At 59.5% G+C, this 17,623-nt stretch overlaps 3 protein-coding genes across 5 annotated transcripts in view; 2 read left to right on the top strand and 1 right to left on the bottom strand.

Moving 5' to 3' along the window:
- The first annotated feature begins 1,766 nt into the window (after nt 1–1,766).
- Nucleotides 1,767–4,248, top strand: FDPS (farnesyl diphosphate synthase). Its single transcript, XM_062511310.1, has 9 exons — nt 1,767–1,910; nt 2,024–2,164; nt 2,239–2,319; nt 2,412–2,534; nt 3,113–3,201; nt 3,333–3,405; nt 3,535–3,612; nt 3,689–3,823; nt 4,043–4,248. Exons 1-9 carry the CDS (start codon nt 1,767–1,769, stop codon nt 4,241–4,243), a joined length of 1,065 nt encoding a protein of 354 aa, XP_062367294.1. The 3' UTR covers nt 4,244–4,248.
- A 1,121-nt stretch (nt 4,249–5,369) lies between these two features.
- On the top strand, nt 5,370–11,318 carry RUSC1 (RUN and SH3 domain containing 1). Its single transcript, XM_062511601.1, has 9 exons — nt 5,370–6,882; nt 7,257–7,349; nt 7,774–7,850; nt 7,985–8,159; nt 8,267–8,372; nt 8,460–8,506; nt 8,750–9,758; nt 10,072–10,209; nt 10,815–11,318. The coding sequence occupies exons 1-9, from the start codon at nt 5,370–5,372 to the stop codon at nt 10,981–10,983; spliced, it is 3,327 nt and encodes a 1,108-aa protein (XP_062367585.1). The 3' UTR covers nt 10,984–11,318.
- Nucleotides 11,319–13,607: 2,289 nt separating this feature from the next.
- Nucleotides 13,608–17,623, bottom strand: part of ASH1L (ASH1 like histone lysine methyltransferase) — a 67,038-nt gene continuing 63,022 nt past the window's right edge. For all 3 annotated transcript variants that reach the window (XM_062511650.1, XM_062511649.1, XM_062511648.1), the window contains 3 exons: nt 17,420–17,460; nt 16,503–16,804; nt 13,608–15,698 (listed from right to left, as the gene is read on the bottom strand). In XM_062511650.1, the coding sequence (XP_062367634.1) occupies nt 15,607–15,698; nt 16,503–16,804; nt 17,420–17,460 (435 nt within the window). In that variant the 3' untranslated portion in view covers nt 13,608–15,606. The remainder of the gene's footprint in view (nt 15,699–16,502; nt 16,805–17,419; nt 17,461–17,623) is intronic.

The following is a 17,623-nucleotide window of genomic DNA, read 5'->3' on the forward strand; positions in this document are numbered from 1 at the left end:
ACCCTCAGCACCGCGCAGGCAGGACAGGGGTGCAGGCCAGACGTGACCACATGCTGGACACTGGACACGCTGGCAGTGGGCACAGGCAGGATGAAGGCGCACGCAGGGTGTGGGAAGGATACAGTGGCAGGCAGGACACGGTGGCAGGGCTCGGGCAGGACGCAGGTGCTGGTGGCCACCCCGCTGTGGCTCTCTGGCTCTCCCCACTGCAGCCCCACGTTACTGGGGCAGCCCCTGCCCGCAGGACGCTGCTGGCGGCCCCCCCTGCTCTCCGCAGGAATTAGGCTCCGTGACACAGGAAGAGCTCAATGCTGATTAGCGGTTTCTCTCTAATTTGATTATTTCAGATTACATTGTAGCCAGCCTGATTAAGGGGGCGTGGGGCTGCTCTGTGGGGCGGTCGGGAGCAAAAAGAGCGTTTTTTGGGAATTAATTTCAGCATATGTCCTATTCCGATACTCTTCCATCCGGTTTGTGTCCATCGGCAGGGTTGGCGGCTCGGGCGGCAGAGGCAGCGGGACAGGGACCGGCTGGCGCCCACCGCCTTCGGGGACACAGCAGAGCCCTGATGCCTGCCTGGGGCTGAGGGCAAAGCTCCGGGGATACAAGGGCCCCGCAGAGCCCCGAAGGTGCAGGCACAGCCTCTCGTCCTTCCCCTGTTCCCACTCCCCAAGGACACCCGCCCTGAAGCCGGAGGCTCTGTCCCGAGCCCCCGCGTCCCCGGCGGCGGTGGGGGGGGATTAGAGGGCAACATAGAGAGATTAATTAACGCGGGTGAGCCGGGATTAGGGGGATTCGGGGCTAGAGCCAATCTGCGGGGTGGGGGCCCAGGCAGGAGCTACGGGCAACAGCGGGAAGGTGTCACCGCGTGTGCCCACCCAGCGCGTCCTCGGCCCAGGTCACCCCTGCGGCATCCCCTCGAGGCTCGATGGGCAGCTGGACACCCAGCACCCGGGGTCTCACACAGGCCTCACACCTGTGCATCACACAGGTGTGGGATGCACCCAACCCTCACGGCACCCCACACCTGTACTGCACCCTATACCTGTGCAGCACCACACCTGCACAGCACCCACGCAGCAGCCTACGTCTGCACACAGCCCACACCAGCTCTGCACCCCACACCTTCACAGCATGTCAGCTGCATGGCGCTCCACACCTACACTGCACCCCCCCAACCGCACATCTGGGTACCCCACATCTGTGCTGCACCCACAACCGCACGGCACCCCAAAGTCGCGTGGTATACCACACCTGCACAGAGACCCAAGCCTACAAAGCACCCCAAACCCGCCCTGCAACCCCACAGACCACATAGCACCCCACACCCCCAATTCCAGCGCACACCGGTCCCCGTCCAGGTACCCGTGCCCTCCATTCCCCTCCCGGTTACTGAACCCGCCCGGCCCCAAGCCCCACCCCAAGTCCGGCCACGCCCCCGCGCCAGGCCGAGTGTTGGCTCCATTCTCCCTCTCCACCAATCACCCGCCTCGGTGCCGCCCTCGCCGCGCTCCTATTGGCTGAGCCGCCTTGGGCTCATCCTCGCACGACAAAACGGGCCAATGGACACCGCCCAAAGCGCGTGGCCTCCGGCCCCACCCCCGGCGCGGGGCACTCTGGGAGTTGTAGTGCAGCAGCGGCGCTGGCGGCGCCCGCGCCCACGCCTCGGGACTGCGCTTCCCGGCGTGCCCCGCGCGGGGGGCGGGGCGGGGGCGGTGGAGCCGCGAGGGCCTCGGGCGGCAGCGGCGGGATCGTGAACCGGCACCATGAGCGGCGGCGGCGAGCCCGGGGCGCGGGCAGCGGCCGAGCGCGAGGAGTTCGTCGCCTTCTTCCCGCAGATCGTCCGCGATCTGACGGAGGACGGGCTGGGGCACCCGGAGGTGGGAGACGCCGTGGCTCGGCTGAAGCAGGTGAGTACGGGAAGGGGGCGGCAGGACCGGGCCGGGGAGTAGTGGACGAAGGGCCGGCCGGCCGGGCCTGGGGCTGCGGGGCAGGGCTGCCCAGCTACGCTTCGCTCCCGCAGGTGCTGGAGTACAACGCGCCGGGTGGGAAGTGTAACCGGGGGCTGACGGTGGTGGCCGCGTTCCGGCGGCTGGCGGGCCCCGCGCAGCAGGACCCGGACAGCCTCAGCTCCGCCCTGGCCGTGGGCTGGTGCATCGAGCTGGTGAGGAACGGGATCCTGGGGATGGGACCCCCGAGGGAACCACCCCCCCCTGTCCCTAATGCAGCCTCTCGCAGTTCCAAGCCTTTTTCCTGGTGGCCGATGACATCATGGACGCGTCCCTGACTCGCCGGGGGCAGCTCTGCTGGTACAAGAAGGTGAGAGCGTTTAGGAGGCCCCTGTTCAGTTCATGGGGGTGTCCCCTGGGAGTCAGAAGGCTTTGTGACACCTCCCTGCCTTCCTGGTGCAGGAGGGGATCGGGCTGGATGCCATCAATGATGCTTTTCTCCTGGAGTCATCAGTGTACCGGCTGCTAAGGAGGTACTGTGGGCAGCAGCCCTACTACCTGCACCTGCTGGAACTCTTCCTGCAGGTGAGCCTCGCTCCCCAACCCTTTTCCAATTTCCTGGTGGCTGGGCCTTTTCTGATGTTTGACAGCATGTGGACCTCGGAGTGTTCCTTAAATTCCTGGGCATCCTGCTGGACACTCCCACCCTTTGGATTCACAGAGGAGCTGAAACAGGGCTCTGGGTCTGCACTGTGGTATTGGAACTTTCCTGGAAGACTGTGTGAATAAATCATGGAATCACAGACTATTCTGGGTTAGAAGGGACCTTAAAGATCATCTTGTTCCACCCCTTGCCATGGGCAGGGACACACCTTCCATCATCCCAGGTTGTTCCAAGCCCTGTCCAACCTGGCCTTGGACACTTCTAGGGATCCAGGGGCAGCCGCAGCTTCCCTGGGCATGCTGTACCAGGGCATGCTGTACCTCACCCTCACAGGGAACAGTTTCCTTCTCATATCTCATCCAAATCTCTCCCAGTAAAACCATCACCCTTTGTCTTGCTACTTCTGCCCATGCAAAACATCCTCCTCTTCCTTTTATGTAGGCCCCCTAAAGTGCTGGAAGGCTGCAGTGAGGCAAAAAATCCTTTCTCTCCTCTCCAGACAGGCTATCAGACCGAGCTGGGGCAGACCCTGGACCTCATCACTGCTCCCATTTCCCAGGTGGATCTGAGCCGGTTCAGCGAGCAGCGGTACAGGCAGAGTTTGGTCCCTTCATGGCTGGGGCTGGTTTTTGGGGAGCTGCTGCTGCTCCCTTCTGTCCCTGACCTGTGAGGGTGGGAGAGTACAGGCCTTGGGGCTGAGCCTGGTTCCTCTGGCACAGGTACAAAGCCATTGTGAAGTACAAGACAGCATTTTACTCCTTCTACCTGCCCGTTGCTGCAGCCATGTACATGGTGAGTGTGGTGGGAACAGCTCAGGAGGGACCTCACCCTTGTGCGAGGCTGTACAGGAGGGTAGATCCTGAAAGGATTTATCCCTAATGTAGGAAGGCTTTATCCCTGTTATTTCTTCCTTCCCCTCAGGCAGGTATTAATGGCAAGGAGGAGCACGAGAATGCCAAAGCCATCCTGTTGGAGATGGGAGAGTTCTTCCAGATCCAGGTAGGAGATGGCTCTATCCCCCTTGCTGCTTGTCAGGTGATGGCTGTGGCACTTAGGCATTCCCATTGTCACACAGGATGATTACCTGGACTGCTATGGGGACCCAGCACTGACAGGGAAGGTTGGCACTGACATCCAGGACAACAAGTGCAGCTGGCTGGTGGTGGAATGTCTGCGCCGGGTCACACCAGAGCAGAGGCAGATCTTAGAGGTAAAGGCCAGGATCACACACCTGGGAGAGGGGGTGGAATACCAGAATGTACACCTGGAGTGCCAGTGCTGGGCAGTTACCTGGCTGGGAGAAGGGGATGAGCACTATTGGAGGGCGGCACAGAGAACAAAGCTCCTGAACAAAGCTCCTGCCCCATCCTGAGGCAGCAGCAACGACATGAGCTGGGATGGAACCTGACTCACTCCAGGGTTTTCTCAGGAGAACTATGGCTGTAAGGAGCCCGAGAAGGTGGCAAAGGTGAAGGAGCTCTACAATGCACTGGGCATGGAGGCTGCTTTCCGGGAGTACGAGGAGAGCAGCTACCGGCGGCTACAGGAGCTGATTGGGAAGCACGCCCAGTGCCTACCCCGGGAGATCTTCCTGGACCTCGCACAGAAGATCTACAAGCGCCAGAAGTGATGGAGGGGCCTGGCAGGGGGGGCTGGGCTGGCACCTACTGGCTGGGAGGGGCCGGGGGCGGGTTGTAGAAGGTGCGATGGGATGGCTGGGGGAGGTTCAGCGCTCTGCCCCCCGGCCGCGTGTCAATAAACATAAGTTATTGTAGGTGCGTCGCTGCCTGCTGTTGTCTGGGGACAGGGCTGGATGGCGGGGAGGGGGGTGCCGGTATCTTCGTGCTTTCCGGGGTGGGGGGATGCCCGGAGCACCGCCCCCGCCGGCGGGGCGGGACCGGACCGGGCGGCTCCCGGCAGGCGGTGGAGGGGCCACGGCTCCTCCCTCCCTCCCTCCCGCAGCCGCATTCGCCGCCGCAGCGCCGAGGTGAGCGGGGGACGGGGAAGGGGATGGAGCCGGGCGGGGGCTGCAGGGGGATGGGGAGGGCCGCTTCAGCTGCCTGGCCGCCGGTCCTCGCCCCGGGGCCGGGGGATGCTCGGAGCCGCCCGATCCTCGGAGCCGCCCTCCCGCGGTCTCCGCTGCCCGTTCCCTGCCCGGAGCCTCCAGCAGGTGCCTGGGGCCGGGGCTCCTCCCTAGTAAGGCCGGGTGCGGTGGTGGTTTTGCAGCGGTTCCCAGGGCCGGGGGCTTCCGGCCAAGTCCCGGTCCCTGAGCGCCCGCGGTCCCGCCTCCCCCAGCCAGGACAGCACCCCTCTCATCCTCCTCGATGAGCATCCAAGGGCGTTTTCTCCTTGACGGCATCCCCGAGATGCTCCCGACTATCCAGAGGGAATCCATCGCCGGATCAGCCGAGCTTCCTGGGATCATTCCCAGGCCATGCTCCAGGGACCAGCGGCTGGCTGCCGTCCCCGCTTGCCTGCAGAGGCCCAAGTCTGGCAGGAAGCTGTGGGGCAGCCTTTCTCTGGGGCAGCCCTTCTCTCAGGGCACATCCCCGTCTCTGACCCCCAGACCCTTGTGCTGGGCCCTGTCACAAGCTCACTGCCATCCCTCTTCCCTGGCTGTGCCTGTCTCCGGGTTTCTCTTGCTGTGTTTTTCCCTGACCAGGAGGGTGTTTGGTGCTTTCAGGGAGCTGGATGGTCTGAAGAGAGGAGCTGCTGGCCTTTCCTGGGAGCCCCCACACTTCCAGTGAGGCTGCACCATGTTGGCTCCAAAGAAAGGCCTCCTGTGCAACCTCAACCACATCCACCTGCAGCACATTTCTCTGGGGCTGCACCTCTCCCGGCACCCTGAGCTCCAGGACACGGATGGTTCCACCGGTGGGGGAGACCAGACCGGCTGCACCCACTGCCCAGAGAACTGTGAGCCAGTGGATGCCAATTCCAACAATCCTTCCGTGAAATGCCAGTGTTGTGAGTCCCATGCTCCAGAGCCAGAGACACTCGGGCTCCAAAACCAGGCAGTGCAAGAGGATTTCCCCTGCCTGCACAGCGGAGATGAGGAGGAGGCGGCTTCCCCTTGTGATCTGGCTTCTTCCTCCTCCTCCTCCTCCTCTGTCAGTAGCTGCTCCGATTTCAGCTTGGATGACTCCCCAGTCTCGGTGTACTGCAAAGGGTTCACCAGAGAAGAGTCCCAGTCCCCTGACCAGCAGCTGAACGTCATTCCCGTAGAAAACGCCCAGGATGGCAAATCTCTGGCTGACCAGGACAGGACGTGTGATGGGAGAGATGCCAACCACAACTCCCCGGTGCTCCGGAGAGCCACCGCCGTGGCCAGCAAGAGCCCAGACAGTCTCTGCAGCAACAACTCACTCGACTCCCACTGCGATGAGCTCTCTCCCAGCACAGGAGCACAGGAGACCACTGGCACCTGCACTGACCTAGACCCCAATTGCAACCCCCTCCCTGAGCCTGATGCTGCACCTTCAGCACCGCCGCCTGTGCCAGAACGGCGGCATCCTGAGATCCCGAGCAGCACTCCGGAGCCACGGCCCCGGCCTGGCAGTCTCCCCCCGCCCGTGCCCCCTCGGCCCCGGCGGCGGCTGCAGATCCTCAACGCGCACAGAGCTGAGCAGCCCCTCGGGCCAGTGCTGCCGGCAGAACCCAAGGCTGGCCCAGGTGAGCTCTACAGAGACACGGGCACGAAGACCATCACTTCCTTCCACGAGCTGGCCCAGAGGAGGAAGAGGAACGTGGCTGGGCCCACAGTCGCCCAGGCCAGGGTTGACCGCAGCGACTGGCTGATCGTGTTCTCCCCTGACACGGAGCTGCCCCCCACCAGCGAGTTCCTGTCCGGCACTGCGGGCCAGGAGCCAGCCTGGCCCCAGCCCCAGCAGGATGGGCCAGCCAGGCCTCCCGCCTCCAGACAGAGAGAGGTGACAACGTTCAAGGAGCTGCGGTCCCGCAGTGCCGCCCGGCAGCCCAAGGGCCAGCGGGCAGAACCGGCCCAGCACCTCCCTGTGCCCCCGGGGACGGGCACGGGCTGGGGGCCCCCCGCGCCCCTGGGGGGACAGGTGCTGCCAGCCAGTGACGGGCACCAGCTGAGAAGGAGACCCCGGCCGAGCCTGCAGCCCATCGCGGAGGGGCAGCCGAGGGATGTGGAGAAAGGGGGGCTGCCCCCAGGGGAAAAGGGGCTGGGCACCGCCTCGGTCCGGAGGCTCGGGGACCCCGCCGTGCCACGGCCAGCTCATAGAGGAGACGAGACCTGCACGGGGGGTGAGTGTGGTGTGGGCGGGGGGTTCTGCCCGGGGGGCTGCGGGGCTGGGTGCGCGTCTGCGGGCGGTGAGAGCGATCCTGGGGCGCTCCGGGCAGGGTCGCCGCTCCCTGTGCGCGGGGATCCCCCCGCACCGCCGGCGCGGCCCGGGAGGTGCCGGGGCTGTCCCGCTCCGCCCCGCGGCTCCCAGCGCTCTTCCTCCGCCGCGGGCCCGGCCCCGCCGCCCGGTCCGGCCCCGCCGCCTTTCGCCCTGCCGCCGCCCCCGGCTCCATGACCCGGAGCGATCCGGGCCCCGCCGCCGGACCCGCTCCTCCGCCGGCCTCGGGCAGCGCTCCAGCCGCCGCCCCGCCTGACCCCGCTATCCCGCTCTCTCCAGCCAGGCCCGAGCCGCTCGCCGCTGGAGCCGCCGCTGGAGCCGCCCAGCCTGGCGGGGGGAGAGCGGAGGGGCCCCATGGAGAGCAAACGAAAGGTTGGGGCAGGTCCTTCCCGGAGCCGGCGAGGGGAGAGGAAGTGGGACGGAACGGGGCGGGAGGGCTGGAGAGGGCAACGGGACCCCCAGGGTTGGGAGGGTGCGAGGGGCTCGTCCTGGGGCGGGTCGGTGTCTTGGGCACCCGCAGCGCTGGGCTGGGGCAGGGATTGCGGCGGGCAGGGGAAGGGCACGTAGGGACAGTGCAGGCAGTGCCCGCACCGCGCCCGGCCCTGCCCACCCCGGCAGGTGCTCCTGTCGAGCCGGAGAATGCGGGTGCAGCCGCCCCCGCAGCCCACCGAGGGTCTCCCGCCTGCGGCTCCGGCCCAGCACCGTGGGCGCTGCAGGGTCCGGTGGTGTCCGGGGTCGCTTGGTGCCTGGTGGGTCCCTCCACTCTGACCCTTCTCTCCTCTTCCTCCGTCCCCAGCGCTGCTGGTCGCCATCAGCTCCGCCGTGGACAAGGTCATCGCCCACTTCAGCACTGCAAGGAACCTGGTGCAGAAAGTGAGAGCTGGGCTGGGCTGGGCTGGGCTAGACTGGGCAGGAGTCCCAGGGGTGGGATTTTCTCATCTCTCTCAGCAGAATCAGGGTCGGGTGCTGCCCTTCCCCTCCCTCCCCTCTCCTTGTGCCTCCCTCAGGCCCAGCTGGGGGACAGCCGGCTCAACCCCGATGTGGGGTACCTGCTGCTGCACACCCTCTGCCCTGCCCTCTACGCCCTGGTGGAGGATGGACTGAAGCCGTTCCAGAAGGATGTTATCACAGGCCAGCGGAAAAATTCCCCCTGGAGCGTGGTGGAAGCCTCTGTGAAGACAGGTGAGGGTGAGGCTGGGACATGTCCAGGTGCCTGGAGTCCTGCTACAGCCTGGGCTGGGGAATGTGTATCCTGGACAGTGACTGTCCTTGCTCTGTGCACCCCACAGGTCCCAACACCCGCTCCCTGCACTCCCTGTGCTGGCACGTGGCTGGGCTGGCCCCCCTCAGCAGCACCAGGCAGAAGTTCCATGCCTTCATCCTTGGCCTTCTGAAGTGAGTGTTGGCCCTGCTGGCCCCACTGCCATGGCAGGCTGGAACTATCCTAGGGGCTCTAATTTGGGTTCCCTTTGTCTTGTTTAGCATTAAACAGCTGGAGTTGTGGATATCTCACCTGCAGAAGAGCCCAGGTAAGGAGACACAGCGCCCTCCCCAAGCCCCCCCATCCCTGCCGGGCTGATAATCCCACTTTAGGGTTGGGATATGTCCCTGCTTGGATGGAGTTTCCATAGTGGATCGGGGCATCATTTTCCATGGTGCATCTTCAGCACAGAGGGTGCTCTGACTGACGTGGACAGCCTGGCTGGCTCTTGGCAGAGATGTGGCAAGGACCGGGCATTCTCTGCGTGCCTCACCTGTTCCTGTCCCCACAGGTGTGATCTCTGTGCTTTACTCACCCACGGCCTTCTTTGCCCTGAGCCAAGGCCCTCTTCCCCACCTTGCTGACGAACTGCTGCTGCTCATCCAGCCGCTGTCGGTGCTGACTTTCCACCTGGACTTGCTCTTTGAACACCACCACCTCTCTGTGGATGTCCGGCCCTTGTCCCGCCACTTGGAGTCACCGCTGTCCCCTGGCCATCACCCCGTCCCGGTGCGGGGGGCTGTGTCTGTGGGTGGAGCTGCCAGGGACAGCCTGGAGGATGAGACCCCCCCCGATGCTCTGGGCAGGGTGGGGGGCACAGGGGGCAGCACAAGAGCCCGGTCCCAAGTGACCATGGGTGGGCTGGTCCCTACCCCCCCAGTAGGGGCTGCCCTGCACCAAACCTTCCAGCGCGTGCTGCGCTGGGGCGACCAGTTCGGCCGCACCTTGCTGGGATCTGACACCCCAGCGGAGAGTCACGGGTCTGAGGAAGGCGCTGGGGGCACTGGGGGTGGCCTCAGTGGCTGGTGGGGCCAGCTGAGCCAGAGCTCCAGGATTTACACTGCTCCTAGCAAGGAAAAGTTCCCCTTGGTCTGGTGGACAAAGCTGCGGGCGGCTGCGGGAGATCCCAGCCCGGGCCAGGCTGCGCAATCCCAAACTTCCATGAATGAGCCCAGAGGCACAGAGCTGCAGCTCCTTCAGACCAAAGCTGTCCCTGAACGCTCCGATGCAAAGCCCGGCAGCAGCACTGACACCTCAGGGACCTCTTCCCCTGAAGACCTCTTCTTGCCCACTGGAACTGGGGCGCTCACCAAGCTAGATGATCCCGTTGCTGGAAAGAATCTCCCGGCTGCTTCCCCAGAGCCTCCTGCCGGCAGGAACCAGGCAGCACCTTCTGGCCCAGAGATGGGCAATCCTCCTCGTCCTGACAAGGGCAGCTGGCTGGGTCGGCTCTTTGGAGCCACCAACCCCTCGTCCAGGAGCTTCTCCCCCAGCCCTGACACCGTCTTGGCCAGGTCCAGGTAAGACCCAGCTTGAGCAGGCAGAGGGAGGAAGGGGCGTGTGCTGAGGAAGAGTTTCTGTGCCTGGCTCACCACGGCGGCCTCGTGGGGATCTCGTAGTGCCCCTGGCCCAGGGTGTGTACCCCTGGGACTAGTGCATGCCCCAGGTGCTGCTGCCATGGCGTTGTTCAGTCCTGTGGAGCAGCGGGAGCTCGTGGGGAGCCTCGGTGCTGCTTGAGGGCTCCTTGTCAGCTCCCAGACCACCAGAACAGTCTGAGATACACAGCTGGAAGAGCTCCCAGGTGAGCTTGTGGCTCCCTTTGCTCTGTGGCAGGAGACCATCCCGCTGGCTGTCCCCCAGTCCTGTCCTGGCCGGAGTGGTGAAGGGCCTGGCATCCGACAGGAGCCGCGCTCCGGAGCAGCCAGACAGGAGCACGGACAGGAGCACGCCCGCCCTGCCCCAGGCCCGCAGGTGAGGTGGGGCGTGGGAGTGGGCAGGGCTGGGAGCTGCTGGTGAGGTTTTGTGGATGGGGGAAAGCCGGGGCTGCTCGCAGACACGGCCTGGGGGTCCCACACATCTCTAAAGGGAAAGTGATGACTGCACCCCCGGGGATCCCCTGTGGGCTTTGGGGGAACCTGAGCCTCTGCCCACCTGGGATCAGCTGTTTTTCCCAGGCGTTTTGGGAAGAATTTTTAGCATTTTGTCACGTGCTTTCTGGATTCGTGGCAGCTCGGTTGGGGCAGGCATGTGGCAGCTGTGACCCAAGTGGGCAGGGCAGGCATGGCCATCCTAAATGGTGTCTGGCTGCTTACCTCCACCCCATCCTCCCGATATCCCCACGCCCTCTGTGCCATCTCTGATGTCCCCACACCTCCTGCTCTGCTCCCACTCCCGGGGGCTGCGTGGCAGGACAGCTCTGGCCGGTGGTTCCTTGTACAGATCTCTCCTCAGGGGATACCTCTGCTTGAGAAGGAGGTCCCCGGTTCCACCCAATTCCTTCCCTCCGAGTGCTGCGGGAGCCTCTGAGGGTGCCCGGGGTGCCCGGGGAGGTGACTGCGGTGCCGTTTGTGCCGCAGGGCAGTTCGGGCTCTATGTGACCACACGGGCACCGCTGACGGGCACCTGAGCTTCCAGAAAGGAGACATCCTGGAGCTTCTCTCCACTGTGGATGAAGACTGGATCCGCTGCTGCCATGGAAACAGCACCGGCCTTGTTCCTGTTGGTTACACGTCTCTGATTTTGTGAGGAGGCGGAAGGGACTTGAGGATGCAGCTGAGCTTTTGCCGGAGCGGGTGCCAGCCCTGGGAGGGGATGTCTCCTGCCACGGCTTTGCCACCTCCGGGGCTGGCAGCTCCCAGGGGACCCTGCCCTGTGCCTGTCACTGCTGCATGATGTCACCGTGTGCCACCGTGTCCCCGGGACCCGCTGGCGCTGAGCCGTGGCTCCTCCTTGGGAGCTGCTCTGGGTCGTTCCTCAGCTGCTGCCCACCCCTGTGCCAGGGCAGGGACGGCTCCTTTCCCTACCCGGGCTTTACACTGCCCCGTGTCATGTCCCTGTCCCCGTGTCCTGCCACCGCTGCCACCTCCACGTGCCCTGCTCTGCCCCGGGGCCGGTGGCCCAGGCCGGCCCCCGCCGCCGACGCGCACTCTGTAAATAGTTGTAACCACAGGAATGAATTTGTTCCACGGGGAAAAAGCTGGAAATAAAGGCTGTGACTCACGTGTCCCAAGTGTCTGAATGAGCACTGTGGGCTGGGAGTGGCCGCTTGGCCGATGTGGGTGGCCCGGGCTGGGATGAAGGAACGCTCCGGTGGGGCTGTGCTGGCTCTCAGCATCCCGGCTGCCAGCCAGGGAGAGCAGGGAGGTCTCACGCCCAGCAGAAGATGCCCAAGCTCCTCCACAGCGTGGGAGAGGCGGCTGCAGCCTCCCAGAGCCAGGAATATCCCTGGAGAAGCTGCTGAGGACCAGCCCCAAGCCGTGGGAGCTGCATGTACAGCACTGGGGACAGACGAGGTCACTGGTTTAGTCATTTATGTAACTTCAACTAATCTTTTCAAGGCCCGGAGGATAGCAGTAGGGGCTAAATGGCCCCAGGTTTTTCATGGTTTTGTCATTGCTTGTGGTTTCATCCCAGAATTTACATTTCCTGCCGGGCTCCCCAGTGAAAGAAAGGTGTGGCCATACCTGGGAGTGGCCACACGGCAACGGCAGCCTGTCCCCAAAGGCACTTTAGAGGCTCTGCTCTCTCACATGGCCAAGGGCCACGTTTCACCCTTCTGCCTTCCGGTTTCGGTGACAAAAAGCCGCTGTGTCAGTCCCCTCTCCTGCCAGGGTAAAGCTGCTCTCCTTTCACTCTGCTCTCATTTTCACTTCTCTCTCTGGAATTTTTATTCTCAGACGAGTGACGTTATATCCTAATTGGAATGTTCCTTGGCTTGCCTTCAGGAGGTTTGATTGAATTCCGCAGCTGCTTCTGGACTTTGAAATGGGGTCATGCCAGGAGGGGAGGAAGCCAGGTGGTACTTCCATTTATTTATTTGTTTGTTTATTAAATAAACAGCCCTCCAAGCCTTGGGTTTCAAAGGAGTGTAGGGGTCAAGCCTGGTGTTTTCATGATCATAGAGATTCAGAGGGAAAGGAAAAAAAAAATCCCTGGCAAAGTCCTGGGAAAGGGAAAAATGAAAACCAAGTTCCACAGAAGGGATGTCGAGGAGAAGCTGTTTCAGTCCTGAGGGACCCTGGGCTCTCTCTGCAGGTCAGTGCCCTGCCACACTGCAGGACAAAAGGGTTTATATCCTGGGAATAGGCACCAGATCTGTGGATTTAATGGCTCCTGCCCAGTTTGCCTCACATGAAGCCATGGTCAGGGCCCCTCGACCCCTCGTGGTGACCGTGCTGCCCCTGGCCCTCCGGCCACATCTGTGTCCCCGCAGTGGGGTCACACTGAACCTCTGAAACCCTGCTGACCATCGGGGCAGCTCCCAGCAGTGCTCCCATGCCAGCAGGTGTGTTCGGGAGCCGGGACAGGCCCTCGGGAGCGATCCCCACCTTGTCCCCAGCCCAGAGCTCTCAGTGCCACCTCCAGGTGCTCCTCGGACACCTCCAGGGATGGGCACTCCAAACCTCCCTGGGCAGTTCCAATCCCTGACCTCCCTTTCCATGGAGAAATTCCTGCTGATGTCCACCCTGACCTCCCCTGGCCCAGCCTGAGGCCGTTCCCTCTCCTCCTGTCCCTGTTCCCTGGGAGCAGATCCCAAATCCCCCCCGGCTGTCCCCTCCTGTCAGGGAGTTGTGCAGAGCCACAAGGTCCCCCCTGAGCCTGCTTTTCTCCAGCTGAGCTCCTTTCCCAGCTCCCTCAGCTGCTCCCGGGGCTCCAGACCCTTCCCCAGTTCCATTCCCTTCTCTGGACATGCTCCAGCCCCTCAATGTCTTTCATGTCATAAAGGGCCCAAAACTGACCCCAGGGCTTGAGGTCCCTCAGCAGAGGCAGCAAAGGGGACTGGGGGTCACTGCCCTGGCCCAGTGGCCACACTGGGACTGGTCCAGGCCAGGTTCCAGTGGCCTTTTGCCCACCTGGGCTCGTGTCCAGCTGCTGCCCCCAGCACCCCCAGGGCTTTTTCAGCTTTCCAGCCACTTTTCCCTGAGCCTGGAGCGTTCCATGGGGTTTCTGTGACCCCCAAAGGCAGCACCAAGAATTTTCTGACCCTCACTCTGTTGGCTTTGGCCCGTGGATCCCGTGGATGTTCTGGATCCAGCCTGCCCAGATCCCTCTTCTTTTGGCACATCCACACTCCCACCCAGCTCAGCAAAGAAAACCCCCCGAGCCAGCCATAGGAAAAGATTTTTCCATTTAATACTAGACTCTCAGGATTGAGATGCAGGCTTTTTATGCAATTACATCCAATGTTAAAATTGGTAATACATAATTTACAAAGATTAACATCAAAACAATGATCTATTTAGATATGCTTTGTAAAAAGGAAATATATTAGCAGCATTTATTTTCAGCAATCACACAGCCTACACCCATGCAGACTAAGGTTCAGCTCTATTTGCAGTAACGTAGTGCTTCCTGGCTCCGGCAGCGATCCTGGGGACACACGGGTCTGCTCAGTATTATAAAATAACCAAAAAATAAAAAAAGTCATTAATTTCTACACCAGTAAGAAAAACAATTCTTTGCACTTACCTAACATTTGATTGTCTAAAAAACATTTTGTTTAGTCTTTCAACAAAAGAAAGATAAAATGACAGAGCTAGTGTCTCGCTTCTGTACGCACTTTATTTTTTTTAAAAACTTTTTAGTGTTTAACACCATTTGAGACAATGATTTTTGTTTGAAACTAAATGAGACAACTCGAGGGTTTGGACATGCGATATTCCTACTACACGCACGAGTATTTTATACTCAGGGTTCCTGGTACTGTACAGTGCTTCTCTACAGTAAGAAAATATTCCAAACTATTTTCTTATTTATTTTTTTTTTTAATAAAATATTTTTTTTCTCAAAGGGTTTTTTTCCTTTCTTTTTTTTTTTGTGTGGTTTTTTTTTTTGTATTGTTTTCTCTTTTTAAATCAACACATAAAAGTTAATGGAATGAGTCATGTTCCACTAAGAGTAAAATAATTATAATAATAACAAGAATGTACATTAGGACGAGCTTGGTCCATAAAAAGGAACATGTAACTACGGTATTGCTTTACATCCACGCAGCAGATATATACAACTTGGCACATTAAAAACTGGATTTCTTATAAGAACACCTAAAACAGGACTGGATATGCATGTGTACGTCTGAGACAGGAAAGCAAAGCCACCGTCCGGGGGCAGCGGGGTCCGCCCGGCCCCGGGCGCGTCCCGGGAATCTCGGGACACTCCCGTGGGGGTGGGGCCAGCGGGACCCTCTGCCAGGACGTTCAGCTGGCCACCAGCACACGAGGGTAGTGTTAGCAGTTGATAAATTCTACAGCTCACGACAAACACTCGCTCGGATACTGCCTGACGGGCACAGAGTGAAAGGGTCCTTGGGGTTTGGGGGGTTTTTTTTTTTGGGGGGGGGGATTTTTTTTTTAATACTTTTTTTCTTTTAACTTTTTTTTTTTTTTTTTATTTGCACAACACACGAGACACACGAGAACCACAGCTTATCAAAAAAACCAACAGCGATGGTGGCATCAGGAGCTGACTTTGCTTTTATAAAATTTATCTGCAGAAAAAAAGTGAAAAAACTCACACCCCACCCCCTCCCCCTGCACAACAAGTGCCTCATCCCAGCTCTTCTGCCCCGCTCCAAGGGCCTCTGGAAGCTTCTCCATGGCACAGACCAGAGGGACACGTGCTCGGCCGTCCCACGGCGAACCTGCTGCTCGGCTGGGGACGTTCCTCTCTTCTTGGAACTTGTGCAAATCAGAGGCCACAGCTTTAGGGCAGCTTTTCCTTTCAAGCTTTTCCTCTCCCCTCTGGATTCCCTTTCCTGGTGTGGGCTGGTACAATCCCAGGCTAGCAGTGACTGTGGGGAACATCCTCCTCAGAGTAACTCAGTCCTTTTCCTCTGCCTTCCACATTATTTTTTTTTTCTTTTTTTTTTTTTTTTTCCTCTGAGTGGGAATATCAAGCAAAAATAAATTAAATTTGACCATCCTGGACAATAACCACGAGGTTTCCTCAGTACCTAACATCAATACAAGGCACGCCCACCAACACACACACCAAGAGCACTGCAGAGCAGGGTGGGCGCCGTGCCGGCCCGGCCCCCCAGGTGCTACTGTTTGTAGTTTTGTCAGTTTGCTGCTGCCCTCCTTTCCCCTGGCTGGGCTTTGGCCCCCCAGCCCCAGTGACAGACCCCAGAGCTCGGCTGTCCCTCCTGGGTCACTTCCTGAAGCTGCTCTCGGGGATGGTCAGAGTGCGGCGCCGCAGCTTCCGTCCCGAGCCCTCCTCCAGCAGGTAGGTGACATCGATGGCTGCAGGGAAAAAAAGGGATTTCAGTCATGGTAGAATCAGTGAGGTTGGAAGAGACCTCCAGGATCATCGATCCCCACCCTGTCACCCAGAGCAAAAACACTGAGTGCCACCTCCCATTGTTCCTTGAAGACAAAATTCCTGTTTCCTTATCGCTGGTTCTTTCAAGGATGTTTCCCTCCTGGAAATCTAAAACATCCCTGGACAAGGTGCTGAGTGACCCAAGCCCTGAGCCACGGCTGGACCAGACAACTTCCAAAGATCCTCCTAACCCAAACTAAGCATCAGTCCTTGACTGCCTGGCATTACCAGAGTTTGGAAGACTGGACAGGGCTCATCCCCTGCTTTAATTTAAAAGCAGGGACACACTTCACCAGTGGAACTCCTGTCCCTTTATCCCACAGCTCAGACAACAGCAGGTACTCAGAACCCAAGGAAAGCTCATGAAGGGTCAAAAGAGACTTTCCAAATTCCCTTCAGTCTTTCCTGGCCTGTCTGTTAAGTTTCTCCATTGTAGATATGTGGAATGGTTGGGGGGAATTAGTTTATGGAAAGTTTTTGTTTAAAAATACAACGTTTTTGTTTAAAAATATTATATAAAACAGTGTCAAAGTTTTAGGAAATTTCACTTGGATTTAGCGAGTTTCTGTCGCAAAGGAAAATGTGACTGCAAAGAAAATTGACTTTCCTAATGTCCACTAGCAAGAAATTCAGACAAAAACATTCATTTTATCAACACAGCTCAGCAGAGTCACCCCAGACCCGCAGGAAACCTGGGGTTGTGCAACCAGAGGCTGAACTCTCACCGTTTTTCCCTGGGATTTTCTCGAGGAGGTTGAGCAGGATCTGGTTCAGCCTCTCCCTCTGGAGGTGCCGCCGCTCCTCGGGGCTGCAGAGCGGCCTCGTGTCTGAGGGGTTCTCACCCCCCTTCTTCTCAGTCTCGCAGCTCTCGCTGGGCACTGGCTCCTTGTCGGGCTCCTCGGGGCTGGGCAGCTCCCCTGGAGCCTGCTCAGGGGCCCCCAGCACCTCCTCCATGAGGGGCAGGGAATCTTCCTCTTGGTTTAAGTCTTTGATCTGTGGTTTCGAGCGATCGGATTTCCAGGATGACCTTGCAGGAGAACAGGGGGTTAAAGAGCGGTTTTTCACTCACTCACCTGAAAGGACAATTCCCAGTCCAGGGTTCATCCATGGGCAGGGGCTCTCTGCAGCTCAATTTTTTCCCTCAATCCCTGCACTCACACTCAGCAATGCTGTAACTTCATCTGCACCGCACCAAACGCAGCTTTGAAAAATAAATGGCTTTTTTATTTTCAGTTGTAAAAAGATTTGACCTCCAAGAGCAGTTTGGCCCAGCCCTTAGTGGGATGTTCTTGCAGTCTCTACCAGAGCCGGGCTCTGACTGCCCCACAGACACGGGCAGCAGGTCCAGGACCTGGGTTCCTCCATCTGGAGAAGGCTGGAGCCTCCAGTTTTGGGCACCTCCTCACTCAGCTGCTTTTTCTGACATTCAAATGGCTCCTTTCTTTTCCTGATGTACATTATTATGGCTGCCTACCCCTCTTCACTTGTTCTCTTTTATCTCTCTGAAAGCTTAGAGAGCTTTAAATAATTTAAACTTCTTATTTCCATAGCACCCAGGAGAAAAGAGGCAGGAGGAGAGTGGGCACAACAAACAAACAGAATTATTTCATCTCTTCTCAACAATCTGGGAGGGGAGACTCACCTGCCTCCATTTCTCTTGTAGTTGTCTGGCACATAATGAGGCTGCAATAACAATAAAGATTATGATCAATACCAAATCAAGTTCACAGGGGAAGGAAGTGCTGGTCTGTCAAATACTCTGAAAGTGCCAATGCAAGACACTCTGGAAATGCTGGTGTACCTCAAAGAGACTTCACAGGAGAAGGCACAATCATGTAGTAAGAAA

This window comes from Cinclus cinclus, chromosome 31, assembly GCF_963662255.1.
Source record: "Cinclus cinclus chromosome 31, bCinCin1.1, whole genome shotgun sequence".
Lineage (NCBI taxonomy): Eukaryota > Metazoa > Chordata > Aves > Passeriformes > Cinclidae > Cinclus > Cinclus cinclus.

Coding starts and splice junctions, on each gene's coding strand:
- FDPS (XM_062511310.1), top strand. CDS start 1,767: ATGAGCGGCGGCGGCGAGCCCGGGGCGCGGGCAGCGGCCGAGCGCGAG. Junction 2,320..2,411: donor AGCTCTGCTGGTACAAGAAG/GTGAGAGCGTTT, acceptor TTCCTGGTGCAG/GAGGGGATCGGGCTGGATGC. Junction 3,824..4,042: donor AGCAGAGGCAGATCTTAGAG/GTAAAGGCCAGG, acceptor GGGTTTTCTCAG/GAGAACTATGGCTGTAAGGA.
- RUSC1 (XM_062511601.1), top strand. CDS start 5,370: ATGTTGGCTCCAAAGAAAGGCCTCCTGTGCAACCTCAACCACATCCAC. Junction 6,883..7,256: donor AGACGAGACCTGCACGGGGG/GTGAGTGTGGTG, acceptor CGCTCTCTCCAG/CCAGGCCCGAGCCGCTCGCC. Junction 7,350..7,773: donor CCATGGAGAGCAAACGAAAG/GTTGGGGCAGGT, acceptor CTCCGTCCCCAG/CGCTGCTGGTCGCCATCAGC.